Here is a 23,445-nt window from a genome sequence, read left to right on the forward strand (position 1 = left end):
CAGTGAGAAGGAAGAACACTTGTACCCATGTTACAGATGCGGAAACCAAGGCTTGGAGACGGCTGAGCTCACCCTCCCGAGGTCACAGTGGCAGCGCTGGTGCTTCAGCCTTGAGATGCCTGATTCGTCCCAGCGCTGAACTCCCTCCCTGTGCCCAGGACGGCGCTGACCATCATGACCATGTCCAGGTGGGCTCGGCCAGGACCCCGCTGCCTCCCAGAAGCTGGGGGCTCCGGCCTGCTGTCTGACCCTCCTTGTTCCTCCCCACACAGGAGCAAAGGGTGGAGCCGGGGCGACGGGGCCAGGCTGGAAGCTGAGGGAGCGTCATGCTGTGTCTCTGGCCTACAGCCCTGGGAGTTGGCCCGAAAGAATCCCTCCCTGGTCTGCAGCGTCTGGCTTCTCGTGTTTAGTTGATTCTGCCCAGGAGGGAGCACAGGCGATGCCGGCAGAGCCAAGGACGCGAGCGATTCCATCCCGAAGAGGATGTACAGCCGGGGGGAGAAGCACGGCATTCCCCTCGTGTTCCCGTCACCAGCTCTCGGGTACCACCCTGAATTCCCGCCCTTCAGGGGGTCCTGGCTTGATCCTTCCTCTGACACTCAGTCCTTGACCCCAAGTGTGTGCGCCGAGTCGCGGCCCCCAAACCTGGAACACCAGGTCCCCTGCCGGGCCTCCCAGGGAACGCTGGAAAATCCACAGGGCTGAAGTCCAGCGCCAACATTCCAGAGCCTGGCGCCCCGGCAGGCCAACTTGGATGGGAGAAACAGTCACAGGCCCCGGTTGAGAGAAGCACGCGGAGGTCTCCCAGCCAAGTCAGCAGCTGGCCCTGGAGGGCCAGGGAGGGACCATCTGGAGAGGGGAGGGCGCCAAGGCTGCGCGTATCTTCCGGCTACACGTTGGATCTGAGCTGCTGGATGTAATAGCTATCTGTGACTGCAGTTATTAGTCCAAGATTAAGGCAATGGCAGGGTGGTAGCGCCTTCCTGGAACCGCTGGAATGAACTATTTGCTATTGAGATGTTCAGCACTCAGCCACCCCGCGGTACTAACCACGTCGCTGGGATGTGTCAGCACCCCATTAGAAGTATTAGCTACTGAGATGCTGGCTTCCCGCTCTGATTAGTATTTGCTATTCGTGCTGGAGCAACACAGTCTTTTTGTTTGTTTCTCAACTTCAATTACCTAATCACAGATCCACGGAATACGGAGAACAAGCCTCCAGCCTGAGCCGACTCTGGCATCTCTGATTAACTCAGAAACCTAGCAACGGAGGGAGCTGGCCGCGGCCGGGAGCTCCTGGGGGTAAGGGGAGCTCCTGGGGGTAAGGGGAGCCGGAAAAGCAGGAGCAGGTGTCACCTCGACTGTGAAACAGGAGCTCGGCGGACAGCCCCCTGCAGCGACTTATCAACCGCTCATCTCCTGATGGCTTTGGAAGTTCTTGTGATTCGATTTCAGGCTTGAGAGGAGAGACTGAGACATTATAGGAACTGCAGTGACAGCCATGATAGTGGCAACGGGCCTCAAAGAGGCAGCTGGGGCTCCGGGGGACAGCCAGCCTCCTTGTGGGGCACTCGTCAGTGGGGTCGTGTGGAGGACATGGGTGTTTAGCAGATGGGAGCCCAAATCTTTGTTCTCCAGCTTCTTTTTTTTTTTTTGCGGTACGCGGGCCTCTCCCGTTGCGGAGCACAGGCTCCGGACGCGCAGGCTCAGCGGCCATGGCTCACGGGCCCAGCCGCTCCACGGCATGTGGGATCTTCCCGGACCGGGGCACGAACTCGTGTCCCCTGCATTGGCAGGTGGATCCTCAACCACTGTGCCACCAGGGAAGCCCTGTTCTCTGGCTTCTTGGATGACCCTTACATGAGTCGGTCCTCACCTGGTGATTATAGCTGTTCTCCGGGGCCTCCTGGGTTTCCCTTAACTAAGGATGCAAGTCCCATTTCCCACTCGTCACAGGGCCGCCTCTAGCTTCACCTGGGGGAGCACAAGCCCCTTCTCACGCGACATCAGTGCCCCAAGTGGAGGCGCTCTGTTCCCGAAGGCAAGCCGTCTCAGCCCGGGCGGGACATACCTGAAGGTCTGGCTTCTATGACGTAGCGGGTGATGGGGCCTTTGCCGGGGTCTCCACTGGACCAGTGGATGGCAATGGCCGAGCTGTACCGCACGATGATGGGCACTCCGGGCGGCCCGGGGGCACCTGTGAACGGCACACAGTGGGTGAGAGGAGGCATGGGAGCCAGAACAGGCACCCAGGCTGTCTTCCTGAGCTCCAGCAGGAGGTGCTGGACGTCAAAACCAACCTCGGCCAGGGGCTCCAGAAACCTGCGCGTGCCGAGGCCCAAGGAGTGCCTCCTGCCCAGGCCTGCTGGATCTGACTTATTCTCTGCCAGGTCACCCAGAGCCCCTGCACTCCAGGAGAGGCATATGTGACGATGCCAGAAAGGTTCCCAGCTGCATTTGCTTTAAGGCTAGGCCAGAGAGGAGGCCAGGGCTGCAGGAGGATCTGGAAGCTTTGCGTCCAACAGGAAGAAGAACCTGGCCCTGCTGCTGGCTCTGTTAAGTCGGCCATGCGGGCTACTGGCCCCAGGGGCCAGAGCAGGAGACAGACGTTCGCCTCCGTAGTGAGAGGAGTGAGCCCGTGCTATCTGCTAAGAGTCCTGTACCCCTTCTTCCCTGGGGTGCCCTGCAGCACCGGCTCCCACTGCCCCCAGGGCCCCTGTCTGCTGTTCCCCACGACATCTGGAGCCCTGTACCCCCAGGGCCTGGCACACAGTAGGTGCTTCCTAGGTGCTTATGGGACAAGGGAGTGAGCCAGGGAGTGAGGGGGTGGGTGACTGGCTGGCCCGGTGGCCCCTGTGGATGCCTGCGGGGAAAGGAGCTGAGAGCCCAGCTTCAGACTGAAGATCCTCCGGGCCTGTGAAGGCTTGCAGCCAGACAGCAGGCCAGAGACTCACTACCAGAGCGTGGCGGCCCATTGCCCAGCCCGCGTCCAGCACCGCCCGTGACCTCAAAGGGCCTCACTGCCTTCCTTCCTGTCCCCCTTCCTCCCCTAACGAGCATCCTGCCCACAGCACAGGGCAAAGGTGGCTGAGGGATGGAGGGCGTGGGACACAGCCCGAGGGAGATGTGAAGGGCGGGGCAGGGGCCCTTGGGACCCTGAGTTCTCATTCCGCACAGGACAGCCCTCGGGGCTGAGAGGAGCTGTCATCTCCTCCTGGACTAGAAGCTTCCAGCATTTCCAGCATTGCCCAGCCTGGAGGGAGAAGGACACCCAGCTGCAATCCGCCCTTGCTGACCCCTCCTCCGCCGGGTGGGCGCAGCTCAGTGCTTTCTCAGAGGCCCCTCCCCCCAGCTCTGTACCGTCCCCCTCTGGATCCCCCCCCCCCGCCGGGTCACTTCAAGCCTCCGGTTAGAACCCCCTGTCCTCCAGGCGGCCCTCTCCTGTCCCCAAGTCACCGCTCTGTCCTTCTTGTTCCTGCCGGCTAGCTTCCTGCTTTTGTCTCCCAAGGAAGCCAAGCTGGCTCAGGTGAGAGGTGCTGGAGGGATGGGGGGGAGGCTGGGGGCAGGGGGAGGGCAGAGGCGGGGCAGGGGGCAGCTCCTTGGCAATCTTCCCCCTGCAGCCCTGCAGGCTTTGTTCCAACAGAGCCCAGGGGCCAGAGGGCTTTTCTGCAGAACAAGGGGCAGGGAATACAAAGTGCCCAGGAAGAGGAAGTGAAGGGGGGCCGCCTTGAACTAGCCCCTGGGCAAACCCGCCAGGCCGGTGGGGCAGCCTCTGCAGGCCCAGCTCTCCCGGCAGGGGACAGCGGCTCTCCCAGCCCCGGTTCTCCCAGCCCCAGCCCCGGGCCTCCTCCACTCCCGGCTGATGGGCGGGGAAGATGGGGAGGAGGGATTTCAGGGGGAGTCTGGGGTGGGCTGTGTACTTTCTCCGAGGGGGAAGTTCAGAGTGGCTGGGAGGTGGATTCTATGTTTGGGATACACTGCACGGGTGACAGAGACGCTGGGGAACTAAGCCTCAACCTCAAGTTGCCCAGAAGAATTCCCCCAGCCTGACAATGACCCCAAGAGGCATCGCAAAACCCAAACCAAGCCACTCTTTCCTCCCTGGTCCCCGGTACTCCCCTCCCTCCCCTCCCCTCCCCCCAGGCCCAGTGCACAGGGCCTGGCCTGTAACTGCCTGGCTCCTTTCTTGCCCTGCCCCCAACCCTGCCCCTCTGTCTAGGAAGGATGCAGCCAGCAGGTGCCCCCTGGCCCTGCCCAGTGTCATCTTCCCAAGCCTGAAGACCCCCAGAGCGTGGGTTCTCACAGTGGGTAGCAAAGAGCTACCTCAGCTCTCGTTCAAATGCACATTCCCAGGGTGGCTGCACAGAGATGCTGAACTTCCTGGGACCCAGAAATCTGGACTTATCACAGGAACCCTGGGGGATCTGACATCAGTGGCACCTTGAGAAACACTCCACAGCCCGGCCGGCCTTCCCTCACACCTGGACACCCACCCCTTCCCATCCTGCTCCGCCACAGCAGAATTCTGCAGATGGTCTGTATTCCCATGCAGCCATCTGAATGGATGACTTCACCCCCATGGAGTCTTCTGGAATCTCCCCCTTTACATACCCCCCCTCCTCCCCCCTTCCTCCCCCCAGGCCCACCCCCTACAACCCCAGGGGCCCACGTGCTCCACCAGAGACCCCGCCTTGCTCAACTCTGCACCCCCAGGCTCCAGCACAGCTCTGGGCACCCCCTTCCGACTTGGGGGGCTGAACACCGTGTATGGAAACAGCAGCCCCCACGTCCGCCCAAGGCTCCCCTACCTTCTCCGGGGCCCGTGGTGACGTTGGCTTCGATCTCGGGCCCGTAGGTGAAGGTCTTGGCTCTGATACGGAACCTGTAGGTCATCCCCTCCGCCAGGTCCTTCACCTTCAGCCACAGAGGGCTGCTGCCCTTCACATCCACTGTCACGATCTTACTGACTCCTGGGGGGAAGGGGGACACACCGCATGTAGGGCCGGGGGAGGCCATGGGGGAGGAGCTGGCCAGGGGCTGCACCCCCTTGGAGTCAGGCTGGGACAAGCATCCTTGGCCACACAGAGTGTTTTGCAGACTGCTCTCAGAACACAGCCCGCGGGCTGTTCTCAAGAATATATAGGTACTGCCTGCCTGCCTGCCTGTCTGTCTGTTGACTGAAAACCCAGAGGGTCCTTCAGCATCTGGAGGGAAAAAACAACTCACCATCTCGCTTAACTTAACCACTGTACGCCGAACATATTTCACCCCCCGTTTTTGGTCCCCCACGTTCCATCCCATAGAATTCAAACCCCAAGGATCATCTTCCGGCGAGTGCTTCTGTAAAGACACCACCGTCCAGAGCTGGAGGGGACACCGGTGCAGCTGCCCCTAGAGCCCAGGACAACCTCCTTCTTCCTGTACCAGCAAGAGCCAGGAGCCCACGCCCGGCCCCCCACCAGCTGAGCCCGCCAGGCTCTTCAGGGCAACAGTGAGGGCGCTACAGCACTCCAAATCTCGGCAACTAGACGGGAGGCTGGATGGCTTCCAGGAGGTGAGAGTTTGCGTGCCGTGACTCCCAAGTCAAAATCCTCCGACCGCCAGCCTCCCCAGGACCGGGTTTCCTCTCTCATGCACACCAAGCAGCCGGCCACCCCCAGGAGACAGGCTTTGCGGCCAGCAGGCTGGGCTCAGACCCCAGAGCTGCCTAGGGGGTCTCTGAGCATGTCTCCTACCCTGGCTTCGCTTTATTCTACTGACTGAGGGTATCAGTGGCATCTTAGGCCAGGTGTCACGAGATTAAATAAAATAGCAGCATCTGGCTCGGGGTTGGGGCCCAGTGTATTGAATGAATGAAGTCCTGATGGACAGAAAAGTGGGCGATCTCGAGGGGCTTCCTGAAGGAGCGAGGTACCCATGGGGTCACGTGGTGATGTGCCCTGGGACCCGGAACAGCAGCCCTGGGTACCTGGCCCCTTGACTTCTCTGAGCAAACCCTTCATTGGCCTGGGCCTCGGTTTTCCCTACAGAGAAGCAGGGGTTGCTGCATCCTCGCGGGGCCTGTTTGCTGGACTGAGGAACAGACAGGCCAAGTGACCATGCCTCGCCAGGTGTGGGTCCCCTGGTGCCACGGCAACAAAAGCCGCCTGTCCCCCTGCGTCCCGTCCCCGTGACCTCTGTCCTCTCCATCCTTCCGTGGGAGAGATGGCCCCTTTCCTGTGTCCTGCACCTGACCACCCCTCTTCCTGGGGCCCAGCTCCCCCTCGGGACCTCCAGACCCGGTGAACTGCTGGCACGCAGGTTGGGCTGGGAAGACTGAGGGCCATTGTTCCCGCCGCTGACCCAGAACTGCTGGCCGCCTCGGCTCCCAGGGCTCCGCCCCTTGTTCTGGTCAGGCTCCACCGTCGGGGAGGGGTGACCCCAGAAGCGGTCACCTCTAGCCACCAGGGTGCCACCTGGTAGGCCAGCCATACGCCCAAGGCCTCACTGGGCTCTGGAACTGGACATAGGCCACCAGGGGTGCAATCTCCTTCCTGCCTTTCTAGGCAAACAGCATTAATCTTGGCCGAGGGGGGGGCAGCAGGTGGAGGGGCCCAGGAGTGGGGCAGGGTCCCGACGGGGGTCTGGATGGACGGGGCGGGGCTGGGGCTGCAGGGAGGGCACTGAGGAACAGGGCTCAGGGCAAGCGGGAGGGAGGCTAGTTGCCAAGCAACAGGCTTGAGCTGAGGTTCCCAGGGGGCAGCGGGGCCGCAGTGATTCCCGGACTCGTGCACCTTTCGGGGAGAGGTTCCAAGGCACTTATCAGATTCTCAGAGGGGTTCCTGCCCCCACAAGAGGCAGAGAAGAACTAACCTGGAGGAAGGCTGAGCCCCTGAGGTTGGCGGGCACACGTAGGACGGGACCATCGGGGGATGGCCCATCTCTATTACCCATCTCAGGATAGGTCCTTCCACTCCTCCCCGCTTCCATCCACTGAAGGGGAGAATGTATTTTAAAGTTCTCTCCCAGGACTCAGGAGGCCGGGGCTACTGTTGCAATTTTGCCTCCAACTTGCCACTGTTTCACCTTGGCGATGCCCCGGCCTGTCCTGTCGGGGTCTCAGTCTCCCGTTTGTAAGCGGGGAAGGGCTCACGGCTCTGCGTGGTGATCACGGAGGGGACCTGTGCAGAGGGTGGGTTTGGGGAGCCCCGCGGGAGGGAGGGCCCCACTCACCGTCCACGGGGGTGCAGGGCTCGTACACCAGCCGGTAGCCCTCCAGGACACCATTGGGGAACTGCGGAGCCTCCCAGGACACGTTCACTGAGGTGGTGGTCAGTTCACTGAACTTGACGGAGCTGGGAGCACTGGGGGCTGGGGGGAGACAGCAGAGGGGCTTTGTTTCCTCCTTCCTGGAGGTTCAAAGCCCTGGGTTTGGTTCCAAGGAACCAGCAGGGGCGTTTGGGCCCGGGAAGAAGCAGAAAGCAGGGCTTCGTGCCAGAGAGGGTGGGAGGGGTCACTAGAGGTCACTGGACCCCCTTCCCTCCCCCGCTGAGGTCATTAGCATTCTTTCCAACATCAGAGTCCAAGTACTGGGAGAAAAGGGGACTTTCTTTTCCCTAAAGTTGGAGAACGCTGGCTTCCTCTTGCTAAGTGGCCCCGAGCCCTGGCTGAGAGCGCAGGACACGCCTGGACTGTAGCCCCGGGGTCACTGCGGGGCCGGGCGATGCCTTGGCTTCCGTGGTGGAGGAGGTTGGGGGGTGCCTGGGCCTCAGAGCATCGGGTGGGCCCTAAACAACCTGCCAGAACTGCCACGGACGTGGACTTTCTCTTGCTCCTGGGGCCCCGGGGATTACTGCCGAGAGACACCACACCACAGGAACGTTCAACGCTCTGGAAGAGAAGCTTTCTTGGCCCAAGAATCCCGGAGTGACCCCAGAAACATCGGAGGGGGGGAGAGGTCGGAGGGGGAGGACAGAGAGGAAGGGAAGGGAACATCAACCACGCTGCATCCCGAGCTGGCTCCAGCGGGACGACCGGGCTATTATTGTCCGGAGCTGCCCGCCCACGGAGCCGGAGCTAATCTGGGCCGGCTTCCGCTCCAGCCCCGGGAGGCAGCGTCAGGGAGCCGTCTTTGAAGGACGGAGGCCAGCTCTGGAGGCCCTTCCTGCCTCCCCTCTGTTAGAGGGACGTGAGACAGAACACTTTGTCCTGCTGACGGAAGCGTCCAGGCTCCCAGGGGCTCACATCCGGCCGATGACACTGACAGAGAGTGGTCGGGACAGACAGGCAGGCAGATCGACCCTCGGGAACCAGAGCTTGTCCCCAAAGAGGGCAATACTTAGGAACCGACTCCATGGGGTCTCACTCTGTCTTTAAGAGAAAGGTCATTGACAGAATGGGAAACAGCAGGTTGGAAAAGATGCTTCGAGCCAAAAGGCCTGTATTCAAATCCACGCGGAGAAAACTCGATGGCAGGCAAAGAAGGGGACCAGTGCCATGAAGACAGCCCAGGACATGCTCAGATATCCTGGGCCCCAGTCTCTGCTACCCCATGGACCAGCTGGGGGACCTTAGGGGAGAAGCATCACTTCCCAGGCCACCCTTGCTCATCGTGAAACCGGGTAACTCCTGCCCTGCCCGTCCTCAGGGCTTCCGGAAAGGTCAAGTGTACTGTTGCCAGAGAAGTGGCTCTAGATACCATCTAGAGGGCTGGCTCTGCACGTGTGGACTGCAGGGTTCTTAGCATCGCCCGCTCCTCTGCCCCACCCTGCCGCCCAGCCTCCTAAGTGGCCTCCCTGCCTCCCTCCTCTCCCCTCCATCAGCCTGTCCCTGGTACAGCAGCCAGGGCGATCTTTTATAAACACAAACAGATCCTGTTGCCCAGATGCTTATCCCCACCAACGGCTCCCCGGCACGCTTAGAATTAATCCTAAACTTCCTTCCAAGGCCCCCAGACCCTCTGCCACCTGACTCTTACTCACGTTCTTTCAAGCCACCTGGCCTTCTCTCTGTTCTCTAATCCCCTCCAGCCTCCAGGCCTTTGCACCTGCTGGCCCCTCTGCCCAGAACACCCCTCTCCTCCAGAACTTCCCGCGGCTGGCTTCTTCTCACCGAAATCTCAGCTCAGATGTCAGCCACTCCGCGAGCCCTCCGCGGGCAAACCCATCCGAAGCCATCTGTCCACTCCCTGCCTCAGTCCTGAGCTCGCTCACACCCACTACCACCTGGGGTTAATTCATCTAGATGCTTGGTTACGATCCGACTCCCTCCCTAGGAGCGGGCCCTTGTTGGTTTCATTCACTGTCGTGTTCCCAGCATATGGCCCGGTGCGGGCCCACAGAGAATGCTCAGTAAATACTGGTGGAGGGAACAAAGCCAGGGAGATATGAGAAAGTCAGATGGGAACAGACCGGGAGCAGAAGGCGGCTGGCTGGGCATGGACTGGCCATCGGCAAGGCGGGCTACTGGGGGAAGATGGGGAGAGGAAGGGCGAGATCTGGGGGCCTCTCCAAGGCTTTCTGGGGACAGTGCCCCTCTTCTGGGCACTCATACCTAGGCCCCTCGGGGTGGGCGGTGCTCTCCCACTCTGGAGGGCGTCCCACGGGGCCCGGGGACCCAGGCCAGATCACTCAGCTGCCTCCACGCCCCCACGATCGTGGACGCCAGGTGCCCCCCGCCCTCCCCGCCGTCTGTCCCTCCAGTCTGTCCCCCACCTGCTTGCTGGGTCTGGCCCCGGGCCGGCGTGCTCCGAGGCCCGTCCCCCGCGGCGTTGAAGGCCGCCACGCTGACCATGTAGGCGGTGTAGCCGGTCAGGTTCTTGAGTTTGACGCCGTTCTCGGCCAGGAAAAGCGTCTTCACCCGCTCCGTGAGGTTCCGCCGCTGGGCCTCCCAGAAATAAATCTGTGGGTGGGCACAGAGGATCTGGAGTGAGGCAGACAGTCCCCCGGCTTCCCCCCTTGCCCCCGCCTGATCCCAGGGTCTCAGACACACCTGCTTTCGTACCATCCACACACATGGATGGGAGCTGTGAGTCGCCCAGTAAATAGTATAGGTGTATTTAAGAGCTGTTTTAGAAACCCTTCCAGAGTGTTCCTTTTCACGGCTAATCCTTCAGTCTCTGCTAGACTGTAAACCCCATGAGGGCAGAGAGCCCACGCGTCTGTTCACTGCAGTGCCTGCAGGATTTAGCAGAGCGCGGGCACGGGCGGCCCTCAGAATGTTGCCACTGTAGGAATAACTCAATTCTGCTCTGTAGGACCCCAAGTGCAGTGTAGGTAGACTGCTGGCGTGAAGTCTACCTCAAACCCAGCCGAGAGGCGAGAGTTGGCTTTGAGGACCAGCCCATCGGCATCACCTAGGAGCTGCTTAGGGATGCAGTGTCAGCCACCCTGGACCTGTGGCATCAGCATCTGCAGGTTGACAAGGCCCCCAGGGGCACACATGACAGCTGGAACAGCGCACTGTAGAGGCAGGCAGGCCTGGGCTGACCCCAGCGCACCACTGACTTGCCCAGGTGACTTCTCTGAGCCGCAGTTGTGTCGTCTGTATAGTGGGGGTCACGGACACCCACTTCCCAAAACCAAGGTGACATGCAAAGGTTGTAAAAAGAAGGAAGACACGGCAATTCTGCAGAAAGTTTCAGTCCAGGAGCGCAGCAGGTGTCCACAGTGCTTCCAATAATAGTTGAACCCCTGAACAACACGGGTTTGAACTGCCCGGGTCCACTTCTACGTGGATTTTTCTCAATAGACAGGCGCAGTACAACAGGATCTGCGGTTGGTTGAATCTGTGGATGTGGAACTGCGGATACAGAGAGCCGACTGGGACTTGAGCACCCGCAGATTTTGGTAGTATCCACAGTGGGTTCTGGAACTGATCCCCCGCGGATTCCGAGGGACGACTCTACTTTGTATTCACCGGGGGTTAACACTCACTAACGCCAGCGAAGCAGCAGATCCTTCGCTATTTTTATTTTTTGACTGTGCCATTCTTTATTATTTTGGATATCTACACAGAATTTTACTTTATTTTTTTAAAAATTATCTTTTTTAGCATCTTTATTGGAGTCTAATTGCTTTACAATGGTGTGTTAGTTTCTGCTGTATAGCAAAGTGAATCAGCTATACATATACATATATCCCCATATCCCCTCCCTCTTGCGTCTCCCTCCCACCCTCCCTATCCTATCCCTCTCGGTGGTCACAAAACACACGGAGCTGATCTCCCTGTGCTATGCGGCTGCTTCCCACTAGCTATCTATTTTACACTTGGTAGTGTATATACATACGTCCATGCCACTCTCCCACTTCGTCCCAGCTTACCCTTCCCCCTCCCCCTGTCCTCAAGTCCATTCTCTACGTCTGCGTCTTTATTCCTGTCCTGCCCCTAGGTTCTTCAGAAGCATTTTTTTTTTTTAGATTCCATATATATGTGTTAGCATATGGTATTTGTTTTTCTCTTTCTGACTTACTTCACTCTGTATGACAGACTCTAGGTCCACCGACCTCACTACAAATAACTCAAGTTTCGTTTCTTTTTATGGCTGAGTAATATTCCATTGGATATATGTGCCACATCTTCTTTGTCCATTCCTCTTTCGATAGACACTTAAGATGCTTCCATGTCCTGGCTATTGCAAATAGTGCTGCAATGAACATTGCTTCACTACTTTTAGAACTCAGAATCGAGGCGTTGGGAAAGCTACAAGTCCCTGGCCCGCAGAGGACTAGAGAGCATTTGGCGCCACCTGCTGGCCAACGGGGTTTCGGCACGCTATTGGCTTCTCAATTTCTCAATTTGCCTGGAGAAAGTTCATAAAAGTGAGAAAGCTAATAAAAGTGTCCCCACCTGGCATGTGTGAACGGCAGTTAGGACGACTCGGTACCATCAAATCCTTGCTTTTCTCTAACCCCTCCCTTTTTCTTTCTTCTTTTTCTTTTCAGTCTTCTGATACAGGTAGATAGTCACACATGAAGTCATTCATTCATTCACTGTTTGGAATGAATGAGTGAACCTACTTGGAGTGGATTCAAGAGAGACGGGGCAGAGGCAGTGGGCAGACATTTTTTTGGAGGGTTTCTGCCATAAAGGGACCAACCAGAAAAATGGCTGAAGCAAACGTGAGGCCAGGAAGAGGCATTTGAAAGATGCAACATATTTCAGCATGAGAAAAGTGACAATGCAGGACAGGGGGTGCCAGTGGCTGGCGTCACGTTCTTGGGAAGGGGAGGAGGGGGGTCCAGGATGCAGGGCCACCACACGTACATAAACGGGCACCCTCAGCAGGCAGGTCTTACCTGTGTGAACCGAATTCAGCAGACCTTTGTTGGATGAGGATTAAGTGACATCTGTGCAAATAGCACAAGGGGCTGAGGCTTGACCCCAACCCCAAGGGCACACAGCCGAGTTGCCGTGCAGGCTGATGGGTAGCCAGGTGTCTGCTAGAAAACACGCTCCCTGGAGGGCCCACGTCTTTGGCTGCCTTGCATCTCAAGCGCCTAGAATCATGCTCAATAAATATCTGCTAATGGATAAACACCGTCCTTAGACGGGAACAGGTGTAGCAGTGAATCGTCATCACCACCTTCTCCTAGTCTCAATTCCCTGCCCCTTCGGGCTTCACCACAGGCAACAGGCCGAACTTCAGCCTCGGTTAAGTCCGGTTCATGCCCACATGTCACATCGCTGGCTGTTGCTGGAGGAAAGCCACACTTTCAGTTCACGAGCACAGCCTTGCGTGGCCCGGCCACCGTGATACACTGGCCTGGTCCACTCTCTGCAGTCTCCGGCATCACAGTTCCACACAACCCTTCCCCATTTTCCCTCCCTCCCCAACCTCACTCCTGGCTCAGGACCCTTCCCGGAGCTCCGGAAGCCATCACACAAGACCCCACAAGCTCCCTGCCCCAGCTGGACCACCTCCTGCCCTGCGTCCCTACCCTCCGCCTCCCTCCTGTGACCAGGGCTGAACTGCTGGCTCCCTACTAAGGCGGGCCCCACATTACTGCACTAAATCCCAGCCCCTCTCGCAGCTTCCTCTCTTCCCTGACTCACCAAATTCCTCCTCTTTCCAGAATCATTTCTATCAGCACACAAATGAGTTATTCCTCCCATCTTAAAACCGCCTCCGTTCCGTTGACTGTCTTTTTCCAGTCTTTACCCCATTTTGTTACTTCCCTTTAAAGCAAAACTCCTCAAAAGGGATGTCGGTACTGGCTGCCTCTCCTCATTCTCTCGTGAACCCACTCCAAGCAGGCATTCCCCGCCCCCAGCTCTTATCAGAGTCACCTGTGAACTTGGCCTGTTTAATGCTGATCCAGGGCTCTGGAAACTCCCTCTGTAAAGGGCCAGGTAAGAAATATTTCAGGCTTTGCAGGCCTCACGGTCTCTGTTGCAGCTATTCAACTCTGCCTGTGACTTGAAAGTAGCCAAAGGCGATCTGTAAACAAATGGGTGTGGCTGCATGCCAATAAAACTTTATTTACAAAAACAAGTGGGGGGCCGGATTAGGCTCATGGGCTGTCTGCCCATCCCTGAATAATTGCTTCCTAGATTTCATCTTGTTTGAGCTCTCAGTAGTAGTTGGCACATCTGCTGCCTCCCTCCTTCTGGAAGCACGTTCTTCATGTGGGCTCTGAGACTTCGATCACTTGTTTTGGTCCCGGGGCTCCGTTTTCAGACTTCTTGTGTTTTGTATGTAGTCTCCGGGCTTTCAGGACCATCTATATGCTGAGGATCCCACCGTTCACACCTCCATCCTGGACCTTCTCCTTTGGACTCCGCACCTGTGTGTCCAGCTCCCTCGGGTGTCTCCCCTTGGAAGTCCAACAGACGTCTCCAACCAGCTCTCCCTCCGTGCCTCCCCCTCCCACCGTCTCCCCTTTTCCTGCGCTGTAACTGGAAGCTCCATCATCCAACTGCTTGGAAATCCTTATTGCTTCTCCTTCTCTCACATTCCACATTCAGTCCATCAGCAAATTCTATCAGCTCTACCCCCTTCAGATGGAACCAAGAGCAGATGCTTCTTACCTGCTACTGCGTGGACTAAACCACCGTCACCTGGACGATGCTGCCGCCTCTTCATGTTTTGCATTTTCCCCATTTCAGGCTACTCTCAACGCAGCAGCCAGCACAAGGCCTTAAAACCCCGAGTCACCCACGTCCCTCTTCTGTCCCCAAGTCCCTGTGGCTGCCATCTCATTCAGCCAAAGCCCTTGAGGACCCCAAGCGATGCGCCCCATCACACTGGGACACGTGGGGCTCTTTGCTGGGCTTTGTACACGCCAAGCACCCACGGATCTCAGGGCCTTTGCTTGTCTTCCCCCTCCTCCTGGAACACTCTTCTCCCAGATCCACGTGATTCACGCCCTGTTCGCCTTCATCTTTGGTCACGTGGCAGCTTCTCAGGAAGCGCTCTCCCAACGACCCTATTTAAAATGCCAAACCTGCTCCTGGACCCGTTCCACTTACCACCACCTGGAGGTGCCCTTTGCTTTGCATCACTGGCTTCCTCCCCTACAGTTTAAATAAGCTCACGTTGTCTCTGCTTTCATCTCAGCACCGAGGACACTGCTAGGCACAAAGTAACTACTCAATAAACACGCATCCCTGAAAGGCCGGATGCGTGGACGTGCCCGTCCCTGCACACGTCACAGCTCATTCTGGTGCAACCACTGGCTGGTGGTGTGAATGTGTGGTTAATGTTAAGGTCAGTGAACGCAGATGTTAATGCAGGTCTGGGAGGTGGCAATTCTGTTTCCCTTGTCAATGTCCATGGTTGGTTATGATGTTTCCCTGAGCACGTGGACGTCTGCTGTGTGATGTCTGGGCAACCACACATTTCCTGGGACCGTCCCTTAACTGGAGACTTCCACACCTCCCCGGTCTGGTGGCTGCCAAACTGTTGCAGGCCCTGCCCGACTCCTTCTTCTTCCCCAGGGAGGCATATGCTAGTGGTGCAATGTTTAGTTCTCCCCGCTGGCGCTGCGCGGGAGCGTCATCCATCTTCAGAGCACCCTTCGCGAGACGCCTTTCTTCCTCTCTCCCGCCTCCTTCACCCCACACAGAACCAGACTCCTATACCAGATTCTGCCTGAAATGGGGTCTCCACAAGCCGTGGGACCGGGCAAGGCCCTTACCTTTGTGGAAACTCAGTTTCTGCCTGTGGGACGAGGGCTGAGCCGGGGAAGCCAGGAAGCTCCTGGGTGCTCCCACCCTTCCCACCTTGCCACTGCACTAGGCTACCCTCCGGAATAACAAACCACCACACAGGAATCAGAGCGGCGCTGGACAGTGGCACAGGAGGTAGGCCTCAGACATGGCCATGGGCTGAGCATCCAAACGAGCAGCACGTGATTATTATTATTACTATTATTGCCGTCTCCTCCGGTGGTTGTGTGCTCAGCGCTTCCTCCCCGCCTTTCACAGGGTGACGGCGAGCAGACCTGGAATCTGACTCTCTGCCATCTATCTGCTTTTTCTGTGACCTCGTTGAACCACTAACCTGGGTCTCAGTTTCCTCATCTGTACAATGGGCACAAACATTATAACCTACCAGCTTTACTGGGCTTTCAGGAGGATTAAGGAGCTCTAAGGGGCTTTGCGAAGTTTAGAGACAAATTGAATCCTGCCATAACACAAGATGTTGCCTAAAATCTAGAAATAACTTTAAACAGAAATTACCAACGCCTGGCCGGTGGTCCTTTGCTAACTGGCCATTCAATTTGCATCAATATGGTAACCAGGGTTGGCCAGATAACCACTTTGAGAGGTCTCACGTTGGCGTCGGGAGCTGGTGGGCTGGGTGGGGGCGGGGGGGTGTACTGCCCAGGGGTGATACAAGCTGGGGGTGTCCTGAATTTCTAGCATCTGAGCGCCGCCTGCCCCAAGGACGCGGCGGGGAGGGGGGGGGGGATGGGCGGAGTCTTGCTCCAGCTGCAGGTGTTTCAGGGGATTGGGTGCAAACAGCCAGGGGATCAGGTGTAGCCCCGGGACCTCACCACTGCTGGGTCGCTCCCAACCACCACCCGGCCCTGTGTCCCTCTGAACCTTGCTCTCTGCCGGAGCGCCTGTACCTTGTAGCCCTGGATGTCTCCGTTCTGGCTTTCCGGCGGGGGTGGGTCCCACGTCACATCCAGCTGCGTGGCCGTGGCGCCGTGGACAGCCACGTTGCGGGGCACTGCCGTGGGCACTGGAGGGTGAGAGGGGTGGTGAGTGCGTGAGGGGACCTCAGGGAGGAGGAAGAGGAGGTGGGCTGGGGGCGGGGTGTGGTCCCCCCAGCTCCCGTCTCTCCTCCTACTGGGCTTCCGGGGCGGAGCGTGGGAAAGGTGTGCTGGGGCTGGAAGGGCAGCGGCGCTCACCTGCCTCCCCGACGAAGACCTCGTGTGGGGGGCTGGAGGGCCCCTCGCCCGCAGTGTTGTACACACTCATGCGTATTTCGTAGCGCCGGTGCTTGTTCAGGTCTGGGGGTGAGAGTGGGGGAGGGGACAGGCACACAGAGGTCACTGGCCCTGCAGTGGACGGGGGCGGCGTGGAGGGGGGCGGCTGCAGGGGGCGCTGTGATGACGCACCCCTGCGAGTCTGGACCCCTGAGTGCAGGTTCAGGAAAGAACAGGTAAGAGGTGGGGCAGCCGACACTGGGGAGAGGGATGCTCTGGGAATCTGGACACAGGGTGACACTGGGTGGCGTCCTGGCCAAGTGTGACCACCTTGGGCATTTTTGAGACCGAAAGGCGCACTGTTAACATTTATGCTGGGACAACAGGTGTGAACCAAAACTGTCCCAGAGGCGCCAGGTCCCTCCTTCCCTGCCTGTCCTGGACACACTGGCCACTTTAGCTGCTTCAAGTTCCCAGCTTCCCCCCGCCCCCAAGTCTCCAGCAACCAGCTCTTAACGCGGGGGGCAGGGCCCAGCCCTAAGAGAAAAGGCTCATTGGAGGCGAATCTGGGGCAAAGAAACTCTATGTTTTTGCTCAGTTGGGGTGCTTGGGGGGAGACGCTTAGACAGAAGCTGGGACAGGGGAGCAGCTGCAGGAAAACAGGCCCCGACACCCTGGGTGGGAGTTGCCGTCCCTGCTGGGGGGTGGCTGACACGTTCCCGCAGTCTCCTCTGCGTTCCCCTCCACAGCTCCCCCTCCCCAGGTGGAAGCCCCAAGCACCCCGATAGCCCTGGCCCTGCACCCGCGAGGGCTGTCGGTTCAGGAAGGCCCGAGAGGCACAATTCAGTCAAACGCGTGCTATTAACAGGAGGCCCCCCTGGTCCAAAGCTCCGGGCCTCGGGGAGAACCGTATGTCCTCTGGGACGTTAGGAAAGAGCTAGGGCTCGGGGCACCAGGTGGGGACATTTCCTGGTCCCTGAGGGAAGACGGGGGCTCTGCTCACTCCAGGGTGGGCCTTGGCTTGAAAGACAGAGCTGAGCTGACAAGTGCCTCTGATGGGACGAGACAGAGCAGCAGCAACGTGGACGCCTGCCTGTGGACCCCCGGCCCCTACCGCGCACCTCCTCTCGCCGTCCCTCGCCCCCCAGGAGGACGAGGCCTTAGCCATTTCCCTTTCTGTCCTGCACTGATGGATGGTGGCCTGGAGCAGACCTTCCCTGGCGACCCCCTGCTTTTCTGTGTATTTCAGGAAAGTCACGCGTGTGCAGGGGGTTCCCCTTCTTCAAGCAGCCTGAGGTGGGCGCACCACTCAGCTGTGGTCAGGCGTCCTCAGAGGCCCCTCTCCCCTCCCCGTGGAAGGCGGGGCCCGTCGGGGAGCCGCCGTGCAGGGGGACTTACTGTCCAGCTCGTACTGCGTGAGGCTGGGCCGGCTCAGGTCCCGCACGGAGTACAAGGCTACGGGGTTGGGGTGGCGTGGAGGGGGCCGGAGGGAGACAGCAGACAGAGGAGGTTAGTACACACACACCCCCGAGCCACACAGACCCCGATGAGGGGGGCGGGATGGGAACACGCATGCAGAGGGAAGGGCCCTCCAGATTCCTGAGTGAGGGGCCAGGGTGGGAGCGGGGATGGGGGGGGAAGAGGCAGCTCCCAGGACAGTGCCATCCCGTCCTGGTGTGCACCTGCTGGAGGTCACAGGGCACAGGAGCCCCTGGGAGCCCAGCATCCCCAGATGGGGACAGCTCTGCTCCCTTGTCTAAGGCTGAGTTCCTGCCATGATAGAGTGGTGTCGTTAATTTCCTCATATGAACCAGAAACCATTTTACTACCAGGAAATATGACTGTATTATACACAGGCCTATAAAATCACAACGACCAGCACGTCTGCCAAAAAATAAAACAAAATAACGCAAGCTGCTGTATCAGCTCTTTCTGAGGTTTCCTACTAATTTTCCTTGGCTACGTGTTCAATCATCTTGTCTGTTAACACCCGCTAGGAGACAAGGTGCAGGGGGTTTACGAGAAGGATGGGAGGAAAAACCAAAACGCAGAGGATCTTAAACTGTTCCTGTTCTCCCAGCGTCTCTGGTTTGGTACCACCACCCACCTGGGGACCAACTCCTCCAGACCCCTCCCCGTCCCACCGGCCTCCCTCTTCCCAGCTCGAGTCAGTGCGCATGTGTGTGGTGGGGCTCAGAGCACAACATCTCCCAAACAGGCCCTCGACTGCATCTCACGCCGGCTGTCCTGGCACCAACCTCATGTTCTTGCCTACGTCCCTGTATTCGCCTCGAACTGGGGCCACTGCTTCTGGACCCCATCACCAGCCATGGCCCTCAAGACCCCAAAGTAACCACCCTAACCCAGAAGTACGACGTGTCATTCCTTTGCTTGTGTGTGACTCTCTGGGATTTTTACTTGGCTTCTTGAATTTTTTCCTTCCTGCTGCAGAGGCAGCCTGGATTCCGGGGACCCCAGGGCAGAATGGTCATCTCCCTGAGGAACCAGAGGGGGCCAGACTGCTGCCCTCGGGACATGACCAGGCCTTGCTTTGGGTCCTTCCCACCTCAGGCCCTTTGCACATGCCAGGATCCACCCTCCCCCGCCAACCTCCTCTGGACTGGTTGACCTGGAATCATCCGTCAGTGTCGGCACCACAGCCACCCCCAGGGAAGCCTTTTCTGACACCTGCTTTAGGATCTCCTGGAATACGTGCTTCACAGAGGCCATGCCGACGGTCTTAGATTACCTATAGCAGGGTTTTCTTCTCCAGTGCCTGGCTCCTCCCCCAGCCTGCAAGCTGTCTGAGAGGGCAGGGACCTTGTCTGTCTTGTTCACTGGTGTCCCCCCAGTGTCTGGAGCATAGAAGGTGCTCAATAAACATGCACTTGGGGATTGAATGGGATGGGATGAGAGGCACACACAGGGGAGGGCGCCAGGGTTTCGGGTTAGTGTGATTCCAGGATGCTGAGAGCTTCACGCCCCCGCCCACCCCCGACTCCCTCCACTGTCACTCACAGGTGAGCTCTGCCCACTTGGCCCCCGGGTTGTTGATGCCACGCAGTGTGAAGCCCCTCAGACCCTCGTAGAGCAGCTCCCGGTACCGGATCCGGAAGCCCAGGAGGATGCCGTTGATCTTGTCTTCTGATGGTGGCTGCAGGGAAGGGAGTGGGGGTGGGGCCGGCCGGGCTGGACCATGGCTGGGCATCCCCTTCCCCTCTGCCCCTGCCTCCCTCCCCATCCTGCGTCCTGCAGCCACGGAACAGGCACTGTGTCTTAACCGGGAAAAGGAATCAAAGTGGCATTGAGCATTCTTAATTTACGAAGCATTTCCAATGAGGTTACTCCATCCCTGTAGCATTCCCTGGGAGGCAGGGCAGGGTGGGAATCACCATGCCATCCCCACTGAACAGAGAGGAAAGTGAGGCTCAGAGATGGTGAGGAACTTGCCCAAGGTCACACAGCATCATGGGGGCCCTGAGCATGACTCTGGACGCAGAACCGTCTCAAAGAGTTGTTCCTTGTCTAGAAACTTCCTCACATGATCACGTGCCCTGGCCAGGACTTCCTGGAGTTTCCCGGGAATTAGGGAGAGTCCTCGCCCTGCTTTTCAGCAAGAACGAGGGCGGCGTGTCTTCGTGCGCTGCCCCTCTCTGCCTTGATCGTTTATCCTCTTTGCTTCCTGCTCCCGTCCTCAGAAGAGTTGGAGAACAGGCTTCTGGAGAAGGTGGAAACTACTTTACTTTTGGCTGTGTTGGGTCTTCATTGCTGCACGCGGGCTTTCTCTAGCTGCGGCGAGCGGGGGCCACTCTTCGTTGCGGTGTGCGGGCTTCTCATTGCGGTGGCTTCTCTTTGTTGCGGAGCACGGGCTCTAGGCACACAGGCTTCAGTAGTTGTGGCATGCAGGCTCTAGAGCACAGGCTCAGTAGTTGCGGCGCACGGGCTTAGTTGCTCCGCGGCACGTGGGATCTTCCCGGACCAGGGCTCCAACCTGGTGTCCCCTGCATTGGCAGGCGGATTCTTAACCACTGTGCCACCAGGGAAGTCCCAGAAACTACTTAGTTATGATGCCTCTTCTAAAAAACCTGCTGAAATGGTTCAGCCTTTTATTAGCTCCTTAACCGTATTCCTGGCTGCAGCTGGTGCCTCCCTGCCCCCTTCATCACGATGGCCCCGACCTGCTCCAGCCTTCGGCTCCCCGCTGCACTAGGTCATTTTCACTTAAGGGACTGTCCTTCTCAGGTGGGGCCTTGAGCTGGGGGAGGGGTCGGGGGGTCCCTCCTGTTTTCTCTTCAAGGGCTTTCCCTTCAGGGGGGCTGCAGGTGGGCAAAGGTTGGCACCTGCCCCTCTAATCCTGAGAAACGGAGACAGGAGTTCAGGGCTTTGGGGCCTCCGTGGGTGACCCGCTGAGCCCCGGGACTGGGCTTCAGGGGCTGGGGAGGGTCCTAAAGGCACCCACGGGCAGCTGGGTCTCTGAGATGCGTCCCGGGTCTTCCTCAGGCCGTGAAGGGATGAGCAGGTGGTTGGCGGAGGAGAGGTGGGAGGCTGGTTCTTTGTACCTGGATGATGGGTTCCTGCTCATGGTGACAGGACCGAAGCCCAGCCTGGGTGCAGGTGAGGCAGGCACACCTGTGACTGGTCTCTGTCGGGAATCCCTTCACTCAGAGCGGGGCTGGGGTTCACAGAGACGCTGGAGGCCCTGACAGCCCCCAGCCCTTCTCTGTGCAAGGATTCTGCTGACGTAAGGGCACCGAACCTGGCCCTGCCACCTAGTAGCTGTGTGACCTGGGGCATTCTTGTCACCTCCCCGAGTCTGGGTCCTCATCCACAGAAGGGTATAGGGTAGGACCGTATTATCTGGAGGTGGAATGAAGGGTGTGTATGTGTATGTGTACACACGTGTGTGTGCGTGCGTGTGCGTGTCTACGCATGTGGGTGCCGTGTTCCAGCCCTGCGGGGGCTATTGTCTTTCTGGTCCCAGCACAGGGTGTGTCTGAGTCCTCGTGGGACACGGGCCCCTCCCCGCCTGCCCGGCCGTACCTGCCATCGGATCAGCACGGAGGTGGTGGTGTGCGGTGTCACCGAGACAATTGTGGGTGCTTCATCAGGGGCTGGGGGGAGAGGCGGACAGGTGAGCTCTGGGGGGGAGGTGGGACTTAGGCCCCCTGGGAGCCATGGGACCAGATTCTGCAGACACTGGTCCCACTTAAGCCCCTCCTCATGCCCACCGCCCCAAGTTCTGTACAACAAAGAGCCAGTGTAAAGTGGGAGAGGGGCCGGGACCTTGACCCCAGCCCAAACCCAAGGGCCCCGATCCCCTCCTCTCTTCACCCAGTGCCACAGGCCTCCCCACTCCCACTGAGGTTTTCTGGGGTCGGCCATGAGCTTCGAGGACAGAGAAGAAACACACGAGGATGCCAGGCTGGCTGTGGGTCCTGAGCCCATGGCAAAGGCCCCTCTGGCCCAAACCTCCTTGGGACTCTGCCTGGGGAGCCAGACCAAGGGCCCAGCAGGCCCAGTGCCCCACCCATCTTTGGAGGCTCCTCCCCCAGAAGAGAATGCCCAGGGCCCAGCAAGTGCCCAGGGGACCAAGAGAAAGAGACCCCAGTGGAGGGCACTGACCGGCCTGCAGGGTGGTCAGTGGTTCCGACTCCTTGCTGAACTCACTGTCCCCAATGTCATTGGTGGCCTTCACTCGGAACTTGTAGGACGTGAAGGGCTTGAGCCTGTGTAGGGGAATCGGGTTTGATGAACAGAGGTGCCCCCTAACGGCCCTGCCCCGCCGCCTCTGCTTCCCATCTCCCCAGGGCAGCCCCAGCAGCTGTGGGTCCATCACACAGACGGGAATGTAGAGGCTCAGAAGGACGGTCTGCTACGCAGGCGACAAGCTCGGGCCAGGCCCTGGGGTGCCCTAGACCAGGCCAGCTCAGGGTGTGGCCTCACCTTGGCCGCAGCTAGATGCCAAAGGTCCCCAAGTGGAAACGTCCACATATCCCCTATCTCAGAGGGGCCTGGAGGTAGGAAAGCTCCAGTAACTTCCCCTCAGAGCTGACACCTCCCCCAAAGACTGCCAGCCCTCTCTTGCATTTAGTGAATTCAGGAAGGGCTGAGGGTCTCAGGAGTTAACCAGCACTTCATCTCTATAAGTCTCATTTCCTCTGCAGGCAAACAGCTTCCTTTCTGATTTATTGAGGGTGGGAGGGGGAGTGAGGAGAAAAGTCTTGCTCAAAACTCTCGGTCTCATCAACTGGAATGTTAAAAATACATCCCGGGCTTCCCTGGTGGCGCAGTGGTTGAGAGTTCGCCTGCCGATGCAGGGGACACGGGTTCGTGCCCTGGTCTGGGAGGATCCCACATGCCGCGGAGCGGCTGGGCCCGTGAGCCATGGCCACTGAGCCTGCGCGTCCGGAGTCTGTGCTCCGCAGCGGGAGAGGCCACAACAGTGAGAGGCCCGCGTACCGCAAAAAAAAAAAAAAAAAAAAACCCCCAAAAAAACCCACATCCCACTAGGAATTAAATTGAAGGCAGAACTTTGGAGCGAAGCTCCACTCCCCTATTAAGGATGGAGAGGGAGGCTCCACCTGGCTGGAGAAATCCAGCTAATGAAGGATGGCGAGCCTTTCACGGAGGGGGCTTCTAGGCTCCAGAAATAGATAATAAGAGGCAGCCCTAACAAGGCTCCAGAGAGAATGGGGAGGGAGGTTAGGACAGAGCTGGAGGGGATGAGCGTGGATGCGGAGAGGTCCGGGGGGATGCGGGCTGTGGAAGCGATCTGGGGGTGGGCGGGGTCTGGGCCGGGAGGGGCCGAGCGGAGATGCTGGTGGACACACGGGGGCCTCACCTGTCCACAACGAAGGCGGAGGCGTTGTGGCTCACAGAGGCTGAGTGCAGGGCCCACCTGCCGCTGGGCAGCTCGCGGGTCTGGATGGTGTAGTAGCGCACGGGGGACAGCCCGTCGCTCCCGGGCTCCCAGGACAGGAGCACGCTGCGTGCCTTCACGTTCTCCTGCTGCACCACGGGCTTGCTGGGGGGCTGCGGGCGGTCTGGAGGGGGTAGATCGGGGAGGAGCAGGTGAGGCCACGGCGGAGGT

General features: G+C 58.9%; 2 protein-coding genes across 4 annotated transcripts in view; one reads left to right on the forward strand and one right to left on the reverse strand.

The window, feature by feature from the left end:
* The window catches only part of RPL38 (ribosomal protein L38), a 797,591-nt gene that overhangs the window by 110,728 nt on the left and 663,418 nt on the right, over positions 1-23,445 (forward strand). The window lies entirely within an intron of this gene.
* SDK2 (sidekick cell adhesion molecule 2) overlaps positions 1-23,445 on the reverse strand; it is a 267,076-nt gene that overhangs the window by 19,597 nt on the left and 224,034 nt on the right. Inside the window, exons 30-40 of one of the 2 annotated variants that reach the window (XM_004275434.3) lie at positions 23,197-23,398; positions 21,978-22,081; positions 21,396-21,466; positions 19,374-19,509; positions 17,754-17,810; positions 16,338-16,439; positions 16,053-16,168; positions 9,693-9,879; positions 7,213-7,350; positions 4,809-4,970; positions 2,072-2,197 (exon numbers count right to left, since the gene is read on the reverse strand). In XM_004275434.3, coding sequence (XP_004275482.1) covers positions 2,072-2,197; positions 4,809-4,970; positions 7,213-7,350; positions 9,693-9,879; positions 16,053-16,168; positions 16,338-16,439; positions 17,754-17,810; positions 19,374-19,509; positions 21,396-21,466; positions 21,978-22,081; positions 23,197-23,398 — 1,401 coding nt within the window. The remainder of the gene's footprint in view (positions 1-2,071; positions 2,198-4,808; positions 4,971-7,212; positions 7,351-9,692; positions 9,880-16,052; positions 16,169-16,337; positions 16,440-17,753; positions 17,811-19,373; positions 19,510-21,395; positions 21,467-21,977; positions 22,082-23,196; positions 23,399-23,445) is intronic. The other variant, XM_033438412.2, reaches the window with a different exon arrangement.

This window comes from Orcinus orca, chromosome 19 (genome assembly GCF_937001465.1).
Source record: "Orcinus orca chromosome 19, mOrcOrc1.1, whole genome shotgun sequence".
NCBI lineage: Eukaryota > Metazoa > Chordata > Mammalia > Artiodactyla > Delphinidae > Orcinus > Orcinus orca.